At 37.5% G+C, this 22,936-nt stretch overlaps 3 protein-coding genes across 5 annotated transcripts; all 3 read right to left on the bottom strand.

Moving 5' to 3' along the window:
• Positions 1-84: 84 nt before the first annotated feature.
• Positions 85-4,045, bottom strand: mrps34 (mitochondrial ribosomal protein S34). Its single transcript, XM_081364434.1, has 4 exons — positions 3,871-4,045; positions 1,862-2,184; positions 1,708-1,750; positions 85-931 (listed from the first exon to the last, which is right to left on the bottom strand). Exons 2-4 carry the CDS (start codon positions 2,177-2,179, stop codon positions 633-635), a joined length of 660 nt encoding a protein of 219 aa, XP_081220560.1. The 5' UTR covers positions 2,180-2,184; positions 3,871-4,045; the 3' UTR covers positions 85-632.
• Positions 4,046-4,208: 163 nt separating this feature from the next.
• spsb3a (splA/ryanodine receptor domain and SOCS box containing 3a) lies at positions 4,209-12,376 on the bottom strand. 3 transcript variants are annotated; one of them, XR_014029740.1, is made up of 8 exons: positions 12,217-12,376; positions 8,983-9,129; positions 8,623-8,800; positions 8,340-8,527; positions 7,622-7,724; positions 7,381-7,506; positions 5,381-5,900; positions 4,522-4,985 (listed from the first exon to the last, which is right to left on the bottom strand). XR_014029740.1 is itself a non-coding variant. In XM_081359961.1 (7 exons), the coding sequence occupies exons 2-7, from the start codon at positions 9,106-9,108 to the stop codon at positions 5,545-5,547; spliced, it is 1,077 nt and encodes a 358-aa protein (XP_081216087.1). In that variant the 5' UTR covers positions 9,109-9,129; positions 12,217-12,376; the 3' UTR covers positions 4,209-5,544. The 3 variants fall into 3 exon arrangements, 2 of the variants coding, with proteins under 2 accessions (XP_081216087.1, XP_081216088.1); XM_081359961.1 differs by having other exon boundaries at positions 4,209-5,900; XM_081359962.1 differs by having other exon boundaries at positions 4,209-5,900; positions 12,221-12,356.
• Positions 12,377-13,980: 1,604 nt separating this feature from the next.
• On the bottom strand, positions 13,981-18,730 carry atp6v0ca (ATPase H+ transporting V0 subunit ca). Its single transcript, XM_081364111.1, has 3 exons — positions 18,287-18,730; positions 16,352-16,535; positions 13,981-15,084 (listed from the first exon to the last, which is right to left on the bottom strand). The coding sequence occupies exons 1-3, from the start codon at positions 18,357-18,359 to the stop codon at positions 14,877-14,879; spliced, it is 465 nt and encodes a 154-aa protein (XP_081220237.1). The 5' UTR covers positions 18,360-18,730; the 3' UTR covers positions 13,981-14,876.
• Between the last annotated feature and the right edge of the window lie 4,206 nt (positions 18,731-22,936).

The following is a 22,936-nucleotide window of genomic DNA, read 5'->3' as shown; positions in this document are numbered from 1 at the left end:
TGGTGGATGGATTTGATCCATGATCGACCTCTAGGGCTGCTTAAGAAAAGCGTGCACACGCAATTATCTAAACTAGATAAACCTGGATCAAATATGATATGATCTGGATCAAATATGATTGGACATTTTTTTGTTTACCAGTTTTGTGAATTTCACAGAAGTTTACACAAATTTGATTGAAAATCAATCTTTAAAGAGGTCTGAAGGATGCTTCATGGTCTACTACAAAATTAGACTAAGTAAGTTTACCCATTTTTATTCAACATCTGTAATAATACACACAACTTAATCATATTTAGCTCACATATTGTAAAGAATATTACACATATATTAACACAGATAATAAAAACAAAGTCTTTCCACAGGGGATTATACTTTTGGGTTTGGTCACCTGTCCAATTGTGCTGAAGAAATCTCCTTTTTTCCCCTCTCAGTGATTAGGCCACATAATCCAAGGAAGATGGATAAAAAACTTGGCTATATTTTGTTCTAATAAAGCATAGCATTAAACACAAAACAGCCTTCACTGCAAGCAGTGCCCATAAAATTAGGAACAAGAAACAAAGTTTCCATCAAGACCACTGCAACAGAACTCAGATATCCACAGCATGACCTTCAAGCGGACCTGAGCATCAGACAGGTGTACCCTCTTGTTTCTTCTCATCCTGACTCCTGAAGTAGTCATAATTGAGCACGATATCCCGTTTCAAAGGTAGAGAGGGCTCTGGGATAGTGCTGGCATCCACACCCAGCTCTTTGGCTTGCTGGGCCAGGATCATGGCACGCAGCAGAGGCGGGTATTTCACATAACGGACAGGGGCCTCAGGAACGGGTTCACAGCTCTTGAAGACCTCTTCTTCGTGTTTGGGAACCAGTCGCCAGTCATGATACATCACCTTATCCAATTCGCGCTCTGTGGACTCCTCTTTACCTGAAATACAGCCAAACAATGTCACAGTGAGGCTGCTGTATTTATTTGCTACATTTTTTTAATTGTTTGCTTGCTACATTTCTTTCCGTATATGTAATGCTGTCACTTATTCACTACCGCTCAAAAGTTTGCAGTCCGTATGATTTTTCTTTATGTTTTTGAAAGAAGTCTCTTCTGCTCACCAAGGCTACATTTATATAGTACAAAATGTTCTGATGTTATCTATTTTAATATATTTTAAAATGTAATTTATTCCTAATTTTTTTCTAAATTTAATTATTCTTTTTTTATTCCTGATTTATTCTTAATCAGTCTGATATGATGATTTGCTGCTCAAGAAACATTTATTATTATTAATGTTGAAAACAGATGTGCTGCTTAATGTTTTCGTGGAAACTGATACATCTTTATCAAAACTGTCTTAATCTGCTCCAAATACACCACTGTAAAATATTAGGTGCAGATTAATTGAGCTAAATTTCAACTTATATAAAATGTCCCTTATATCACAATTACTCCACAAGAGGCTAGTATAAAAACAACTAGTTATTAGTCTTGCATTTACATTAAGCATACTTTTATCCAAAGTGACTTTCAAAACAATTGATCATAAATATATTAGCAATGCCACAAATATCAAATTAGTACATAGCTAGAGTAGAAGTCATATGGCAGAACAAAAGAGGAAAGAGATTTTTTTTTTCTAAGGAACTAACTTTTATCGAAAAGAATTGCCTTTATTTATGGTTGTGTTCATAGAAATGGTCTTTTCTTACCTCTAAATGTTAAAATTCCCCACGCTTTCCCATGATCCATGTTCTAAATGAGAAAACATCAGCGTTTGAATTCACACATGCACTGACCTCAATACACAAACATTTGTACAATTAGAATAAACATTTGTACAAGTAAAATAACCACAGAACGTACCTCTGCTGTATAATCCACCTTGACTTTTGTTATTTTCCAGTAGCATGGCTCTGTATGCTCGTCCAGCCATGATTTGCGTGTGAAGAGCCGACCCACACCAAACATGCGCATGCCAGCTAGTAACGTAAAGAGACGGGTTTCTCTCTGCACATCCTTCCAAGCCAACACAGGCAGCTTTTTGCCAGTGAAGGGCCGTGTCATGGTGTCGTAGTCTAAGGCATAACGCTGAGAGTCCTGGGGCTGATTCTTCAGCTCCCGGTAGGCCCGGATCTTCCGTGCCATCTCGGCTATTAGCCTCAGACGCTTTTTCTTTACCATGTTGCCTGGATGACCAATACAAAAAAAAAAAAAATAAATAAATAAGCACCAAAATATGGACATAAATATTACATCAGGTTTCACACAAACTTGTGGAGTTCATGCAGCTTGAGTTCTGCGGTCATTAATGCAAATATCAGGGTATATCAAATACTGAAATATCCTGAAATTCATGGAATGTTCAGTTTAGCTATTCACTCAAATTGATATGCTGATAATATAACCTGAAATGAAACGTGAGAAAAATGTAAAATACAAAATAGAAGAATTTAAACTATTAATTTAGACTTTTGGATTTTACTGTATATTGAAACCAGGGAACTCACAAAGAAAAAGTCTTAAATATTGCCAAGTCTATTATGATGTCTAAAAGTTATATTAAAGGGTTAGTTCACCCAAAAATGAAAATTCTGTCAGTAATTACTCACCCTCATGTTGTTCCAACCGCGTAAGACCTTCGTTCATCTTCGGAACACAAATTAAGATATTTTTGATGAAATCTGAGCCATGTCTCACTCCTCCATAGGCTTCTATGTGACCGAAACTTGCTGGCCCAGAAAAGTTATTAAAGAGATCGTTAATATAGTCCAAGTAACTCCAGTGGCTCAATCTTAAGTATATCAAGCGACGAGAATACTTTTTGTGCGCAAAAAAAAAAAAAAAAAAACGACTTTATTCCACTATTCATTTCCTTCTCTCTGGACCTCTAGTTGGTTCGCGTAGTGTTTTTGCGCAGCGCGTCTGTGTTACACGTCACCACGTAGGCTCACTATTGGCCGACGCCGGTCATGTGTGTGATGCGTGATGACGTGCAACACAGACGCGCAGCTCAAAAACACTACGCGAACCAACTCGAGGCCCAGAGAGAAGGAAATGAATAGTAGAATAAAGTCGTTATTTTTGTTTGTTTTTGCGCACAAAAAGTATTCTCGTCGCTTGATATACTTAAGATTGAGCCACTGGAGTTACTTGGACTATATTAACGATGTCTTTAATAATTTTTCTGGGCCAGCAAGTTAAGGTGTCCATAAGCCTGCAGGAGGAGTGATCCAGCTCTCAGATTTCATCAAAAATATCTTAATTTGTGTTCCGAAGATGAACGAAGGTCTTACGCGGTTGGAACAACATGAGGGTGAGTAATTACTGACAGAATTTTCATTTTTGGGTGAACTAACCCTTTAAGTATTGTATGAAAAATCGCATATGAAGTCATTCATGTCACACACACAAAAAAAGAAAGAAAAAAACACTCATAAGACTTTATTTCAAATGATCAATAATAATTAGTTTTTCTTCAAATTAATACATATAGGTTTGAAGGCATATTTAAAAGGCCACTTAAGAATAAATAGAGATGTGATTTGCAGTTATAGTTTTGATCTGTCTACTGAAAATCCGTATGAGACAGGAACCGTTATCAATTTAGCCAATTTTCCCTCATAATTTAAGACGTATGCTAATGTAAAACGAAAAATACATCAAACAGACAGCTGCCACTTTCACCGGACCAGCTCAACAACCAGCTAGTCTTGGGCACACAATGCTGCACGTGCTACAACAAATCACAAGATGCTAGACATAGGGGTGAACGCAAAGCACTACAGCCAAAGCCATAAGAAGAAAAGTGAATTTAATAAATGCAAATACGCGCACATTCTAATTCATTTTCCAGTGAACGACAGTTATCTTACCTGGCTATCTGTTTGACTTGACCTCCACACAATTACGTCACGACTGCTGCTGTCCGTCACGGAAATCGGTCCGTGCGAAACGCGCGTTCGTGTTCCTGTTCCGCTTAGACCGACGAACAGCAATATTTGAGAGGGTATATCTCAATGTTCTCAATTTAAGTGACCATAAATCTGTTCAGTAACATAAACAGACGTACATAAATAATCTCTTCTGCAGTACTTTCATTATGCAACAGTTTGTCAGAAATATACTGTACAAAATTAATTAGAAATGCAGCATCCAAAAGTATGAGTTGTGTTTACATTTTTTGTAATAAGAGCAACACTGATTAATTTTTAGAAACCTTTATTAAGATCTCAAAAAGAACAAAAACATATTCAGCCCCTATTTTAATGCATATATAATTTTCCTTATTTTTTTCCTTGACTCGTATAAAAGGCCATGCTTAATGTATATTACAGAAGAAGCGAGAGAAGGAAGAGAGAAGTGAATAAAGAGAGAGTGAATGGGAGAAAGAGAGAGCGCTTATGACATACAATACGTGCAGAACACAGTATAGGGACATGTATATATTTCTATACATACATTAAGAGCAAAAAGTGCTTTATGCATAACAAAAACATGATTTGCTTCTTTTTTTTCTTTTTTTTAAACAATGAATTACAAAACCTGCAATATAAACCCCATATGAATTCAATATGAACCTCATGTAGAGATGTTGCACAGATTGAAAACTGAATCAACCTCCACGTCAGTTAGCATCAGTCAGTTTGACAACTGCATCAAGGTATTTTCAGGAAAACAGTTTCTCTGGAAATACTGTTCAGACACACATACACACACACTTTGAGTAATAATAATAATAATAATAATAATAATTCCTAGAGACAAAAACTGTCAAAATACACAGGCATTGTCCTCACCATTTCAATGTAATGGTATTTAAAACACATTTATGCAGACAATATTCATAATGACGTCACTGTTGTTACTTACTGTCTGTTGGTAAGTCCAAGTTTGATAAAATAAGAATAGAGTAAAAACATACAATGGTTGTTTAAACATGAAGAGGAAACAGACCTTGGCACTCTGAAGTGCTGAGATGTTGACGGGCCTGTAATGGAGCATGACATTTGAATATGCATTACTTCAGAGGAGATCAGGTAACGTTTTCTACCCCCAAGTAATGAAGAAATTTACAGTTCACTCAAGGTGTCATGTATTGTTTGTGTTCCTTGTGCATGGAAACAGTTTGAGTGTTTGCCTGTGTTTCATATGGTTGCATGTTATTGCTCCCCACATCAGAACAGGTTTATGAGGTTCATATCTTGCTTCTTGTCTGAAGAGCTAATGGTCTTCATTCCACTGGGAGTTCACACCAGAATAAAAACTGACTATGAATACTGTAATATATATATCCAAATGTCAACTGATGGGGCAAACTACCTTTAGAGCCTTGAATGCTAGTTGAATATTTAGCGACAAACTAGTAAAACAGACTTGACTGACCTTGAATTCTTTTCAAGGTTATTCAGCAAGCTCTGTTATCCACCACTGTGATTGGCAGCACAAGTCCAGTGTTTATATATGTCGATTCTTCTTTATCTGTAGAGACATTTTCTAATGTGTGCATAATGACGAGCTGAGTGGATGTGCACACGGCACACGCAGTCTCAGGTCCAGCGGCAACGTTTCCGCTGGCAGGCCTCCGGGTCCGAGGAGCAGCCCTCAGAGTCACTGCCCGAGGAGGGTCCCGGCGGGGTGTGTGTGTTCGAGTGGATGTGCGTATGATCCAGGCTCAGCACCCATCCCAGTTTGGAGTGAAGAAGATGTCTAAGGCCGGGCGGCAGGGGCAGGACTCGAAGGGCATCGACTCCGGACGGGAGCAGCTTGCGGAGTCGTGAGCAACAAAGGTACTGTAGAGAGGTGGCAGCGGAGACCGAGCGAATCACCTTCATGCTGCTTTTGGCCGCGGTGGAACACGCCATCGGAAAAACATGTTTATTCTTCATCTCTGTAGCTGCTACACCTGCCACACACACAGCGACATACAGGTTAAATGGCATTAAATGTGTGGTTTAACAGAAATAAACCTGCTCTCCAGGTGTGTGATTGTTCAATAGTGTCTGATCTCCAAAACCCAGGGATGTGCAATTACAGATTTTCACACAAGACTAGTCAGTGGGTTGTCTGAACAACTAATTATTATAGTCTTGTAAAATCATGATCACTAAACACAGCTAGGACATTTCTTATGCATATGGATTCAAAGCACAACCCTTAACTGGCAAATTTTCAAATAAGTACTATTAACTACTTAAAATAATTACTATACTAACTACTATAAATAAACAATTATAATTAACATTTAACCTCATTTAAAGTTATGTTGCAAAAAAGGAGATAAAATGTAATATATGAAGAGTTCAGATGCAAAAGCCTCTAAGTGCCATCTGAAATTTTCTTCTAGAATGATAATTTTTATAAAGCTTGTATATTTAGGTTAAGTGATTTCACTTAAATGACAATTAATAGGTAATTTGCATTGCCATTTAAGTGAAATTATTGAACTTAAATATACGAGCCTGATAAAAATGATCATTCTAGAAGAAAATTTCAGATGGCACTTAGAGGCTTTTGCATCTGAACTCTTCATATATATATATATATACAGTGAGGAAAATAAGTATTTGAACACCCTGCTACTGTATATATATCACATATATATATATGTGACCCTGGACCACAAAACCAGTCACATGGGTCAAATTTGTGCAATTGAGATTTATACATCATACGAAAGCTGAATAAATAATCTTTCCATTGATGTATGATTTGTTAGGATAAGACAATATTTGGGTGAGATACAACTATTTGAAAATCTGGAATCTGAGGGTGCAAAAAATCGAAACATTGAGAAAATCACCTTTAAAGTTGTCCATTTATGTTTGCTATTGTGCTGCATTTACTCATTTACAAAAATAAATGTTTTATATATTTATGGTAGGAACTTTACAAAATATCTTCATGGAACATCATCTTTACTTAATATCCTAATGATTTTTGGCATAAAAGAAAAATCAATAATTTTGACCCATACAATGTATTGTTGGCTATTGCCACAAATACACCCATGCGGCTTGTGACTGGTTTTGGGGTCCAGGGTCACATATACACACATACATACATATATATATATATATATATATATATATATATATATATATATATATATATATATATATATATATATATATATATATATATATATATAAAATAACTACCCAATAATAAGAAAAATATAATATTAATAATAATAATAATAATAATATTATATTATAACAATATTTTATTACTGTTTCTTACAGTTAACTAAAAGAACTTCACTGCACATATATTATCTCTCGTAGAGAGAAAGTGACACTTAGAAATGTGTATTATATTTCAAAAACAAGATAAGATAAGACCGCGGATGAAAGCAGTTTGTCATGTGCAAGATTAGCTCTTACCGATGCACTTGCGGTTTTTGAAGAAGGTGAGGGTGCCGTGCCAAGTGTCCAAGTGAACACCAATAATGGATCCCTGTCCGAATCGTGACGAAAAGCTCACTTTATCACCGTTGTGATGTAACAGACCTGACAAAAACACATACATACATTACATTACAGAAGAATCCTTATGCACTATGCCTCGTGTAAAGTCTAGGTGTTTTGAGCATTAGTATGTGTTTGTGAACTGAACCCGTTTTACCTGTATATGACAGACCCCAGCTGTCTTCATCTTTTCCCAGCAGGCTGCAGAATGTGTGTCTGTATTTGTCTAGATTCACATCTGATGTGCCAATACCAACCATCTACATAAACACACACAGAGAATTCAACCATTAGGAATATGGTACATTGGTACGTAAGTCTCTTACGCTCACCAGGCATTTATTTGATCAAAAAATACAGTAAAACAGTAATACTGCAAAATTTTCTAACAATTTAAAAAACTGTTTTCTATTTAAGTATTTTAAAATATAGTGTATTTCTGTGATGCCAAGCTGTACCTTCAGAAATCATTCTAATATGATTTGCTGCTCAAGAAACTGAATGTAACTGAAACAAAATGTTGAAAACAGTTGTGCTGCTTAATATTTTTTTGGAAATACATATTTTCAGGATTCTTTGATGAATGGTTTGAAAGAAAAAAAATTCCCCAAAACATTTGACCTTAAACTTTTGAACTGAAGTGTACACATTTTCAAAAAGAAAACTCAATTGATTCAGCAAGTTTCATCCTCATTAGCTGTATGCTGACAGTTAAGCTTCGGTCTGCTGAATCAGCCATGTTGCAAAATGTCTAAGTATAGAATCAGCCCTTTTCAGATAAGATGCCCAAAATAAGCAGAATGCATCCTATTCCTAACCATACTGAATATTACTACCACACAAATCACACATAAAGACACACTCTTGTCTCTCACCATGTCTGTGCCATAGACAGGGGAAGTCATTTTAATCTCCCAGAAGTGTTGTCCCTCCAAGAGTTCTTTGGAGCCGCGAATGGCAGCCGTTCCACAGCTATATTCTGAGTGGAAGCTCACTTTCCTGTTCTCACAGCTCAGCAGCGTTGCAGACGACCGGCTGCCCTCATCCCACACCCAGTCAAAATCTGACAAACAAGTAAACAGCCAATAAGAGAACAAGTTCAGTCATAATAAGCATGATCAAGGTAAAAAAAAATATTAATGTTGCATTTGGCACCACCTTGGTCATCTTCTCCACAGTGGCAGTCTCGCAAGTGTGTGTAACCCCGGAGCCGTGGGTTACAGCTGAGCTCCATCTGTGAATCACAGCTGCAGTACGACTCTCCCGTTACAGGCACCGCACTCGGAACCGCCGGCACAATGGCTGGATACTCGGCTTCGGAATCAGAGTCACTGTACTGCAGGACAAATGCGTGCAAACTCAGATCTGACATGGTTTCGGGCCGTTTTGTCAGCCATTTGTGCTTTTTTGAACTGAAACAGCTCTTGTGATGTTCAGCACTTCAGACAAAAGGCCATCTCACACTAAAAAAATAATTGCTGCCTCATCTAGAGAAATTTTCACATCATCCACACCAACCTGCTGGCGATCATAACTCCACTCGTCACTCTCGGAGGCGAGCACCAGCGCTCTCGCATCTGCATCCCGTCGGATTCCACTCCACACGTACCTCCACGCCCTGCTGTTTCTGCTCCGCCTTGACATGCCAACCAGGAGCCACCGTACCTGTCCATCACAGACACAATAGTTGTTTGACATAAAGCATAAACAAAGAGAACAAACAGTCCTGCTGGAGAAGGCAAGTCGAATTTCTTTGTATAGCACTTTTCACAATGCTCTCTGAAAGTCATGATGTTTATAATATCTTACTATCTTCATGTCTTATAGTCGCATATTAGCAGATTAAAGCTTGGCGACAATTTACAGTACTGTGCAAAAGTCTTAGGCACATTAGTATTTTCACAAAAAAAGGTTGCAAGACAGTTATTTATATCTTTTGCTGTAGTGTGTCCGTAGGAAATAATATCACTTTACATTTCCAAACATTCCTTTTGCCATTAATTGTAATAATCCAGTGAGATTTTTGTATGCACAAGGAGTCTGCCAACAACTGGTATGATACACACAGAGATCTGGTCTCACCATCATCTGTGATTACATGAAGAAACTGAAAAAACTGAGACAGACTAAATCCAGTGACCAAAACTCTGTGGCAAAGCTACCTGAAAAACTATGAGCAAGTGTCCCTAGGACAAAAGCTGTTTTGAACGCAAAGGGTGGCCACACCAAATATTGACTTGATTTAGTTAATAGAAGTTAAATCATTAAAAAAAATCTATTTATGACATTTTTGAAAGCATTATCAAATCTTTTCACAGTAATGTAGCTTTGCAGGTAGGTTTATATTATATATATATATATACAGTGGGGAGAATAAGTATTTGATACACTGCCGATTTTGCAGGTTTTCCCACTTACAAAGCATGTAGAAGTCTGTAATTTTTATCATTGGTACACTTCAACTGTGAGTGACGGAATTTAAACCAAAAATCCAGAAAATAACATTTTATGATTTTTATGTAATTAATTTGCATTTTACTGCAAGACATAAGTATTTGATACATCAGAAAAGCAGAACTTAATATTTGGTACAGAAACCTTTGTTTGCAATTACAGAGATCATACGTTTCCTGTAGTTCTTGACCAGGTTTGCACACACTGCAGCAGGGGTTCTGGCCCACTCCTCCATACAGACCTTCTCCAGATCAGTCAGGTTTCGGGGCTGTCGCTGGGCAATACGGAGTTTGAGCTCCCTCCAAAGATTTTCTATTGGGTTCAGGACTGGAGACTGGCTAGGCCACACCAGGACCTTGAGATGCTTCTTACGGAGCCACTCCTTAGTTGCCCTGGCTGTGTGTTTCGGGTCGTTGTCATGTTGGAAGACCCAGCCACGACCCATCTTCAATGCTCTTACTGAGGGAAGGAGGTTGTTGGCCAAGATCTCGCGATACATGGCCCCATCCATCCTCCCCTCAATACGGTGCAGTCGTCCTGTCCCCTTCGCAGAAAAGCATCCCCAAAGAGTGATGTTTCCACCTCCATGCTTCACGGTTGGGATGGTGTTCTTGGGGTTGTACTCATCCTTCTTCCTCCTCCAAACACGGCGAGTGGAGTTTAGACCAAAAAGCTTTATTTTTGTCTCATCAGACCACATGACCTTCTCCCATTCCTCCTCTGGATCATCCAGATGGTCATTGGCAAACTTCAGACGGGCCTGGACATGCGCTGGCTTGAGCAGGGGGACCTAGCGTGCGCTGCAGGATTTTAATCCATGACGGCGTAGTGTGTTATTAATGGTTTTCTTTGAGACTGTGGTGCCAGCTCTCTTCAGGTCATTGACCAGGTCCTGCGGTGTAGTTCTGGGCTGATCCCTCACCTTCCTCATGATCATTGATGCCCCACGAGGTGAGATCTTGCATGGTGCCCCAGACCGAGGGAGATTGACCGTCATCTTGAACTTCTTCCATTTTCTAATAATTGCGCCAACAGTTGTTGCCTTCTCACCAAGCTGCTTGCCTATTGCCCTGTAGCCCATCCCAGCCTTGTGCAGGTCTACAATTTGATCCCTGATGTCCTTACACAGCTCTCTGGTCTTGGCCATTGTGGAGAGGTTGGAGTCTGTTTGATTGAGTGTGTGGACAGGTGTCTTTTATACAGGTAACGAGTTCAAACAGGTGCAGTTAATACAGGTAATGAGTGGAGAACAGGAGGGCTTCTTAAAGAAAACAGGTCTGTGAGAGCCGGAATTCTTAATGGTTGGTAGGTGGTACTTATGTCATGCAATAAAATGTAAATTAATTATTTAAAAATCATACAATGTGATTTTCTGGATTTTTGTTTTAGATTCCGTCTCTCACAGTTGAAGTGTACCAATGATAAAAATTACAGACCTCTACATGCTTTGTAAGTAGGAAAACCTGCAAGTGTATCAAATACTTGTTCTCCCCACTGTATATATATATATATATATATATATACACACATAAATATAGCATAATAAAATAAAACCTGTAGCAGTAGTTTGCCTTTTTTGTGCAGTTTTTTTCTATTTTGACAGATAATTACTCTCACGATTTATATTGTATACACGACTCTATTTTGATGCTTATTTATTTGAACTTGTATGTTCATTCATGTTATTATAGTGTACCAATACATTAGTTTGATATAAGCCATAAACTTTTCTGTCCCTACCTCATCTGCTTAAAATAATTTCTAAAAGGACAAACGAATTGTCTTATGTGTTTTATTGTCAGCCCGTTGCGCGTGAGCTGCGCTCGTAAAGCTCTACTGTAGTGTTTCGCGCGAGATGTAAACAGGCAACACGCTCAGTTTAACTGTCAATTATGTGCATTCAGTCATTTAATTTCGCATACGCAGTCATTATGAACTAGCTGACATGTCGGTATACTGTATCTCCTAAAGACAGATTCCCCACAACAAAAAAAAATTAATAAAAATGACATGTTCTCTTGTTAGGCCTCGCAGAAAGTGGTCAGCGAGAGCCAGGTACCTTAAGTCTGTCTGCAGAGATGAAGGCTTATTCGCCTATAGGAGAACAGATCGCCTGTAGTCACGCTAATAATATGGAATCCTTTTTGGATTTCAATATTACACCAGCCAATATGATAATAATTGTAAGAAAGTGCAACAGGCTTCGACTTATGATCTTGGCGCTAACGGAGGCTCGCGGACTTAGCAACGCTACATCCTGGCTGCTGCATTCACTAGGACAAGCACAAGCAAACTTACCTGCCTTTTAGGGATACCACCGCGATCGTTGGGTCCCGTATACCTAAATATTTTATTATGACACTGTAATGTATGTATCTGTGAAGGCAATCGGATTCTGTCCACCAGGCAGGCACCAGCTAACTGTCACACTTTTCTGTGACCTACTTTCACGACAGACGTAAACAATGCTTTAGTAAGTCCCGCCTCTCCAGTTCAAAAACTCCATTGGCCGAAAATTCCAAGTGGGTGTGGTTTATTTTCTAGCTCGCGTAACTACAGGTCTAAACAGCTGTCACTTAAATGTCAAACTCGTCCCAAGAATGAAGGCTAAACCCCTTTCTGACGTTCACTGCACGCTTCCCAAGTACCTAGAGGCAGATGTTAAAATTTGTTATTATCGATTAACTAGATAAGTTTTGGACCGTTTCAGTTTGACAAACAGCTCTTTTCTGCGATCAATTTAACCCACTATTTCAGAATGTTCTACCACATGTATCAGAACAATCTGTTATCTACAATCTGTCATGTTTGTTCATACCTACAAAAGTTAGACCCGAATATTGTTCATTTACCTTGATTAAGATTGGTATTTAGTTAACACACACAGCTGTCAAGCCTGGTCGGTTTAATGCTGCGTTCACGATAAAGACCGTGTCCAGATGACAACACGTGACGTTATATTCGGAGCTGTTGACGTAAACGGACTGGGAATTATGTTCTACATGAACGCTTTTTATCCGTTTAAATCACCTAATTGCGATAATTACGACATGCCATGAACGCAACTTTAGCCCAAAATAAAAAGAAATTATATTTTTGCATAAAGACAATGAAGCCTGCAGTATTTTAGGACCATTAAGCTTCTAGTCTTTTTTGTATATTACTTCTTTATATCATAATTTCATGATTTAATGTAGTCTTTTGTGTGTATATATATATATATATATATATATATATATATATAAATATATATATATATAAATATATATATATATATATATATATATATATAAACTTAAATAGCAAAAGTAAAAGGTCCGGGCTCATTATGAGACTTTTTTCTTTCTTTTTTGCTTATGTCACTGTGTACAAATGCCGTAAAGGTTCAAAATTAGACTATTTTATTCAAAATAGAATTTCTTGTTTCTTTCTTTTTTTTTTTGAAACGAGACCTGGATGCTTCTGACGGGTTTCGTGATTCACTCGCAATGACTTTAATGTCATAATGACTGTTATAATCCAACTCAAAAATCCTCGTTTGATAGAATTATGTATTTTCTACTGCTGATGTGACATAATAAACGAACTGGTATTTATCACAGTTAATTTTCCTTGCAGTTGCACCGTTTCTGGTAATGATGTGCACTAAGGGGCACTCACTGCTCTCTAGCGCCCCCTCTCCTGTGGAGGCGTGACTGCAGCAACGAAGAGCGCCATGAAGGGAAGTTTGGTTGAGGCTGCAATGCAGAGATTCAGACAACCAGATGGTAACCTGTGGATTAATCCCTCATATCATTATATCATTCTCTTGACTCTCCATGATGTGAGAGCATCTTGATTGTTAAATGTATAGTTGCAGTTTCTGAATATATTTCGGTGATACACAATTCTCAGATATGCTCTAGTGAAAAGCACTTGGGTTCATAATAAGTTGCTATTTGTGCCCATGAAGTTAAATGACATGATGTTACACTGCAAAGTATTGGCTTTGACACTGGACATCTGTTGTAAATTTCCATTTTTGCATCACATGTGTGATTGAATAAAAGGGAAACTGAAATTAGGTTGAGGAAGTTTTATTCGGAAACTGGACAAGCTGCGCTGGTGTTCACCCATTAATGGAACCAGAAACAGTATCAACTACAGGTAAAACGCTACACCTCTGAAGAATGGCATGTTAAGAGTTAAAACACACACTCGCTCATAAACACACATGTGCATTCATTCATTTCACACTTAGTAAACTTGCACATCAATACCTTAAGACAATGGTCTCCATGGTAATCAATGATTAACATACCCAAAGGAACTCAAATTTCCCACAGAGCAATTCACCTACCTATACAGATATATATATATATATGTATATTTCTGATACACACACACACTCACATAATTCATTTAGATAATCAGCATATCAATAAAGACTTTGATCCATTTAAACTGTTTAATGAACATCTCAAAATCTTCATAAATAATCAGCAGAAACAAAACAAACAGTAATAATCCATCTTTTTTACATTTAGGTCCTCAACATCAGTGTCAATTTAAATGGTCCCAAAAGTGAGAAAACAAAATGACAGTTGATTTGTTCTTTAAACAAGAATAAAACTGACAAAATAAAAGGATGACAAACAAGTGTAGCATAGGAGAAAGAGGGCATCTATTTAAACACACACACACACACACGCACACAGGACGAGAGCAAGAGCTACACAGCGCATTTACAGGGGAACACACATCAGGCTACTATACACAGAGAGGAGGTTCAATCACACATTCACTTGCAGCACACTCACGATACACGCATGCACGCAAAAAAAAAAAAAAATCCTCTCTCATTGTTTCGGGTGGTGAAATTACTCAATGTGTATCATTAGGAGGATGTTTGTGTTGGTGCGTCTGTGTGTGTGCGTGGTTGATGGTTGTTCATGTGTAAGAGAGGATAAGAGCAACGATTAACCCTTGGTGGACAGGATAAGAGCAACAATTAGCCCATAAAGCCCCAGAACCTCAGCGAAAATGAGGATGAGGATCATCCCCACGAATAAACGAGGCTGCTGGGCTGTGCCCCTCACTCCTGCGTCACCCACGATACCAATGGCGAAGCCGGCCGCAAGACCACTAAGACCCACGCTCAGCCCGGCACCGAGGTGCAAGAAACTCCTAAAGAGAGAGACACACACACACAAAACACATTTGGATAGTGTTAGATCTTTTTTTGTAAGATAATAAAATGTAGACAATTGAGAAATGTAATTGTGATTTTCCCATTACATCCAAATAATAATTAATTAATTAAATAAATAATAAATGGAAGAACACAAGCCTTACACCTCCATGTACAGATGTAGTCTCTTCAATTGTTTATATACTCTACCCATCAATTCTAATATAATTTTAAATCTTTTTTGTAACAATATGTTATATATGTATGTTATGTCTAACTACAAAGACAATAAAATGTAGACAGTACACATTTTTACACTATAACTAAAAATTTATATAAAAAAAACACTGCATAGTCTTCAATGTTACAAAAGTGATTCAGTCAAGAGCAGTGAGAAATTCTTTCTTTTCTTGCTTGATTAACATTAATGACACTGATAACAGCAGGTTTATTAGGCTGCCGTCACTTTAAGAACGAATACATGATCCAATATACTGTTACACATGTCTTTTCAACTGTTTACATTCACTTGAGACATAAATGACTGTTCATGAGGATACTTCCATTGGGTCCCAATTAGAGCTCAGTTCAGTACTCGCACGCTCTATGAGTTGCGGCTTCATGTGCGCATGTCTCTCAGACAGCATGTGCATATAGCGAAACGAGTTCTCTTTCGCTGTTTACTACACTTCAACAGTTTAAAATCACTTGTTTTTAAACCGCAATGCTTAAAAACGCATGTAAACCATAAGCTTTTGTGACTGCGAAGTACAGCAATATCACATGAGCGTAACCGAGCTAGAGGTGATCTCTACCGGTTGACAGATTTCTACTGGTTAATCGGTTTATATACTCTCACTATCAATTCTAATAAAAGTGTTATATCTTTTTTGTAACAATATATTTTATTTGTCAAACATTATGAAGACAATAAAATGTAGACAGTCATTGGGATTTTTCCATTACAACCAAATAAAATATATTAATAATAATAATAATAATAATTTACAAAAAATGACACAACTGTACACAAACTGTAACAACCTCTTTAATTGTTTATATGCCCTCATTGTCTATCAACTCTAATATAGTGTTATATCTAGATTTAGATGATTATTATCATTCAAAACAGATATTATAGATAGATATTTAAATTACTAACCAGCCAGCAATAAAAAACGTGCAAGTAGTTTTTGTTTCTGAGGAAGCGAAGAGTGACTTGTAGGAAAATCGGACAAGACACACGTGAGGTGCGTGACTCACTTGTAGAGGGTGACATTGGCAGAGATGTTGTTGGCAATGAGTACAGCCACCACCAGGCCGTAAATGGCAATGATACCCGCCATGACCACGGGAATGATGGACTTCATGATCAGCTCCGGTCGCATCACTGACATGGCAGCAATGCCCGTGCCACTCTTGGCTGTCCCATATGCAGCACCCAATGCTAAAGAAGAGAGAAGAGGAGAATTAACACGTGCAAGGAGAGTGAGAACAAGTACTTATGATGAGTTAAAGTTCAATGAATACAGGACAAGGCAAAGTTGTGGGTATGAGTGAATACCCAACTAATGAGCACCATTCTAACACGTGTGTCTGAAATATCAACCCCCGAATACACACCAGCTGTTCCACGAACACTGTGTAACTGTTTTAAGGACAAACAATACAAGCTAACTGTTTTTTTTTCATGCGCTGATAAATGTTGAGACTTGGAGCTATTTTGCTTCCATAACATGTCTTCTTTTAGTGCTAAGGAAACTCACACTTAAGTATTTGTTTTATTACACACACATTATCCATTTATGTCTGTTGATTTCAATTACAATACATATAGGCATTTTTTTTTTTTATAATCATGCACTGAGCCAGAAATCTCCACTTCAGTAGCACTTACTAAACTTTCTGGATTTATTCCTATCTATATTGTGAAGTTTTTTTACAGAGGTGTTTGTTCATATATCATTTGCCTGATTTATACATGTTATTCCTAAAAACATGGTAATTTTTTCTGGCTGTTGGCTATATTTTTGGAGTGATACAAAAATATATAAAAAATCCCTTTCTGTAAAAGATCTTTCATATTTTTTTCTTAATCTGTATCCAATGTTAAGATTTCTGTTCTGGAAATGTATGCACATCCATGTATATTTAAATTAGATAATTTGATAACATTTGTTTAAACAACATTTCAGAAAACCTGGAATACAAAACCAGTTAATGTCGTAATGTAGTGAATAATCAGGTGAGGAAGTATGGTGATGTTTATCAGTTACATTTTTACCCTAATTACATGTGTTGCCTTGCTTTAAAGGTTTTAAAAGGCAAGGTCAGGAAAACGTTAAGACAGTGGCCAGTTGTTGTCGCTTTCAGTCACATGACTGACTACAGCAGCGAGTTCCCTTGGTTTGTGAGAAGCAGACGAGGAGGTGCTTCACATTCATTTGGATCACTCCGGGATTTAGGCACGGTGTGCTGACTGAGACTGAGTAAATGTAAAATACCAAGAGTAATGGCTGTCGTTTGAATACAGAAAATAAGTGTGGCTCTGACTGAGATAAACAGTTAAACTGACCAGGACGTTTTTGTCTGGGCGTGTAGTTCGTGTTTTATAAAGTACTGTCGCATTAGATAAGAGCAAACCGGTTCATGTTAATCAAGTAATGCATTTCGCCTTGGCTTGAGAAAAAAAAAAAAAAATCAATGACACTAAAACGACGCTACTGTTACAGTCTAGACCAATATATAGAATATGTGAGATTAAAAGTAGATTATTAGAATAAGAAAAAATCGGTCGTGTCTTCCAACCATATATGTTTTTAGAGGACATTAAATAAATGACGTCCTTGCGCAAGCATTTTAACAGGAGAGACTCAGCTCGTCCGAATCGAAAGCGTCTTCCACGGTTTTCCACGCAGGGATCGGTGAACCGTGGCAATGAAGGAAATAATGAAACGAAATAAATAATTTATAGATATTACGTCAAGTGGGACGTCATGTGCCGTGATGGAAACCTTCGCATCCCTTCTCCTACTACTAACTTACAGGTAGCAGCTACACGGCTCAGCGAGCCGCAACACCACCGGTCTGCCCCGCTCACAGACACCCGATCGACGGCAAGCGATCATCGCGTTTACTCAGGGTTTTCATATAATAAAGCATTCACTGAATTTAAGGTTAAAATGACGCGTCTCTTACCACTGAACACCATTGCTGCTGAGGCACCCATCACTGCGAAGAAGGGTGAGTACTCGGGGCTCGAGGCAGACATTCTTCTGTTCTGGCACGTTCAGGACACTAAAACTAAAGACAGAAAGGGAAGAAGGCTTCAGTCTAGGAGGTTAAGGTTCCAAAGAAGATCTATTGTAGGTTGACAGGTCTTGTAAGAGCAGGAGAGGATGGTCACGAATCCGACAGGACGCTGATCGCCGGTGGAGAGGAAGAAAATGGCGAAATGGAGAGTGTCACATGATCAACCATGAGTGCAGGGTCCATTTCCGCTTCTCTGGGGATGACTTATGAATACGCAATGCGTTTCTTTTTGGGATTTTGAAATGACTGACTGTCACGGGATCACAGAGAGGACTTGCAGCGTTTTAGTAGAATTAAATGCACATTAGTAGTTTTGTGTGAGCATTCGGTGGTTCTGTCGTTTGAACAACACCCCTATTTTATAGGCATTTTGGTATATTCCATTGCAGGCTTCCACTTTGATATGTGGGAATGCAATCCCAGATCATAGAAGGAATATAAGCCTGCAAACCAGTTGTTTATCTGGTTGAACTTGTTTAAATCTTTCATAACCACCAGATGTTAGCCACAAATTATATGGATAAGATCAAATATTTAATGGTATTAACCGTTTTTAAGAATAAGGTTGTGAAACTGCAGGATACAACATATAGGCTATTCTGTCTATCCAATTGACCAGACCCCCATTAATGAAACTAGAAAAGGTTTAGTGAAGCATTTAAATGTCAATGAAATGTTGAAGTAACATTATTTTAACATTTCCTGTGGACGTGTATTAGGTGTACATTGTCATGTGCTTCGTCTCATGACTTCCAGGCTTGGAGCTGGAGAGTCCAGAGAGGAAGTAACTTTATGTTACTCACTCTCGGGCACAGACACGAGCAGACTCCTGTAATATTAAAACTGCTTTATTAGATGAAATGTGTGTGTGTGTGAGAGCTTCCCTTTTCTGATTTTTGATGAGAACCAAAAATACTAAAAGTTCCACTCTGATATGCTTGATGGCTGCTGATGACAGTCACCTGAGATTTTATTACCTACGTTTTACACAGTTACAATAAAACCACTTAAGATAAAGAAGACTGAATAATACGTGTAATTGCTTAAAGGAAAATACATTAGTTTATTCTATTAAATGAAAAAAAAAAAGAAGAAGTGTAAATTCACTGTCTATTACATCTATAGGCAGATGAAAGTGGGAAAATGTAAGTTTCTGGGCAATATTTTCAATCCATAATGCATTTTATCTATAAACATTAATACCTCAGTTGATTCTGTTGTTCAAGATTCAGTGCTTTATGCAACTAGCTGCTTGGACTTAATTGTCTCACTGTGCTCATTGAAACAGAAACATTAGCCATTCAATAAACATGTAGCATGACATGACAAAACACTTAATAAACTAAAGAAATTAAATGGTACATAACATAGACAAATATAATTCAACTAGAAAATAGTATATGCCTGCATTTGTCCAGTGAAGAAAAGTCAAAATCTTCAGGAGCAAGGCTGATTTGACTTATGAAAATCTAAATACACATATTATACAAGGGCCCGGTTTCACAGACAGGGCTTAGATTAAGCCAGGATTTGGCCTTAGTTCAATTAGGGCTTTTAAGTAGCTTTTATAAACGTGCCTTAGAAAGAAAAATAAAAAAACATAAGGGCAACTGGTGTGCATCTTGAGACAAAACAATGGCACTGACATAATTTAAAATCTGTCAGAGTAAGTTACAAAACAGCTCAAACATGCATTTAAATCTAGGACTAGTTTAAGCCTGGTCTGTGAAACCGGGGGAAGATGATTTAAGATGACTACCGAGGGTTGATGTGGTTTCATTGGATGTCGCTGTAATTCTTCATATTTCGTGTCTTTGTCTACGTGGCACTCGCGCCTCCGGTGTCCGGTGCTGCTCTCTGTTGGTGATCTGCATCCAGCACATATCACTTGATCGGAGTTTAAATTTGTCTTCAATTTCGTCTCGCCTGGTCTTGTTATGAGCGCGGATAATTTGTTCGACGTGTTATATTTGCAGACGTACGGTTTTATTACATAAATGTATTTTCTCAAAACGACCGTAGGGGGCACCCGGATTTGAACCGGGGACCTCTTGATCTGCAGTCAAATGCTCTACCACTGAGCTATACCCCCTCGACACACTGAGAGAGCTCAGTTATCCATATTTAAAGATATATATAATTACCCATAATGCATAATTATAACAATTTAATAATAATTCCGTTTGACCATCTGTTTAATACATTTATGACACGTAAATAATTCTACACAAATAGGCCATTTCATCCTCACAAAGGCTCTTTATTCTGAAAATCAAAATTAGTCATTTTTGAACATCCATTGACATAAAATACATGCATTTGAAAATAGATATATTTTCAGATAGATATGTGCAGAAATTATAGACAGAAGAATAGGACACAAATAATAGCCAGACAGTCATATATCTTAAGAGTCTGTGGTACTATTTCAGCCTTTAGGAAAATATATTTTAATAGTGTCTTCTAAATAAAAGGTAGGAGGAACACAGCAGTCTGGTGTAGGTTGTGTTTGTGTCAGGTGCTATCCTGTAGGAACAGTGTTTGTATGACAGAGAGATGAGAAGGAAGTGTGAAGTCTCATCTTATAAGTGTATCCTGCTGCGTCGTCCAGTGGATTCGGTGAACAGCTGTTCCTCATCTCAGCATCCAGAGACATGATCCCACACACACAGAGCTTCTTCCTGTAAGCTGCAACAAAATATGTAGCGGTTATAGCGAGGCCTAGTAGCTAATATTCATTTTTTTTTAATAAATAAATAAATAAAACCCGCGTTAGTCTATTGAGCTTATTTCATTGTTTTTTTTTTTACTGTTACAATTTTAATATCCAGCTACATTTTAAAATTATAGTCCTAATCACTAACCATATCCACAACCTGCCTTAATACGATTTGGTCCGTCAACCCAATATTATCAAGGATTATCAGCTAGTATAAACAGCACAAAGAGTGTTTTTCTTGATAAAGCGTAAAAACACAATTAGCTCAAATTCATCGCCAACCTTTGTGTTCAAATCCCTCCCGGAGACGTGAATCCCGCATCCGCTCTCAGGGATGCTATGGCGATCACAGCATGTAGATGATGTAGGACAGGAACATGAGGCCGATGATGGCGAAGAACATCAATATCAAGATGTCCAGCATGATGTTTGCAGAGCAGAAGCGGAGGATGATCAGGCAGCGATGAGGGCTGTTGGACCGCTGTGGTCTGAGACCCTTCCCGCCGGCTGATCACTATAATACTACACTGTCCTCCCTTCTAGAAAGATGCAGCAAGCAATAACAGAGCTGGAGTTTATCGTGTGCATCCTCTTTTGACGAGTGCAAGATTTGATTATCAGGACCAAACTAGTCTGTACCTCACTATGCGAAAAAAGGGAAGGTGACTAGATAACAAGAAAGCATTATGTGTGCGGTTTTTTTTTTGTTTTTTTTTGTTTATCAGGAGAGGCAGCTAATTGTGTTGCATTTGAAAGTTGAGTTTTTATTTTTACTCCAAATGCATGTTTAGATTCACACAAGGTCAACCATGACACGAGGGCAAGCATTTATACATACTCACAAGGTTTTTGTGAGTTTTTTTCTTCTCTCACACATTTTCTACCTTTTAGTTCCCTTTCAATATCCTTCCTGTTTAATTTTAGGTGATTTGTCATTCAAAAATGACCATTACTAACAGTGAGAGATCATGTTACACATACTGTCATAGATTGTCATAGATTAGACACCAGTGTGTAAAAGAAGAACAATCAACTTGAGCTAAACCTTGTTAGATTTAAGCTAGAATAGCATGTACTGGAAAGAAATGGGACACAACAAAAGGGTTTAAGTAAAATAAAAAGCATTGAAGTATTTAAATAATCTGTTTTGGATATTTTTAGTATCTTGTTGTATCCCTTTATGTCTCATCTTACCAAAAAATATGGACTACAAAATGTGTTATATAAAGGGGAAAGAGCTTAAGAAATCCAATTTATACAATACCATTCAAACTTTGGTATCAGTAAGATTTATTTTTAAAAGAAAATAAGAGTTTTATTCAGTAAGGATGCATTAAATTGATCAAAAGTGTCAGTAAAGACACATTTTCAAAAGATTTCTATTTCAAGAAAGCCTAGTTTAAGTAAATGCTGTTCTTTTGAACGTTCTATTCATCAAAAAATCCTGAAAAAATGTCTCAATATTAGTTTTTACTGTACTTTTTTGATTAAATAAATGCAGCCTTAGTGAGCAAATGATGTCTTTCAAATACATAAAATCTTGCCCACCCCAAACCTTTGAATGGTAGCATACATATTAGATATTAGTATATACTGTAGCATCTTACGTTGAAAAAGTACAGCAGCTGGTTATATAATGTGCAGAATAAGGTGTTTAAAAATGTGTTACAATGAATTGGAGATATTGGTGATAGTACACCGATACTAGATATTGAAGAAATTCTGAGGATATGTTTTCAATAAGAGGAATAAGTATAACCCAGATATTGCACCTTTGAAGTTACAATAGTTGAAATAGTTTGAAAGCAAAACACTTA

Source organism: Scardinius erythrophthalmus (assembly GCF_964197995.2).
Source record: "Scardinius erythrophthalmus genome assembly, chromosome: 1".
In the NCBI taxonomy this organism is placed as follows: Eukaryota; Metazoa; Chordata; class Actinopteri; order Cypriniformes; family Leuciscidae; genus Scardinius; species Scardinius erythrophthalmus.
The sequence above is the reverse complement of the archived record's forward strand: the minus strand, read 5'-3'. Positions and strand labels throughout refer to the sequence as shown.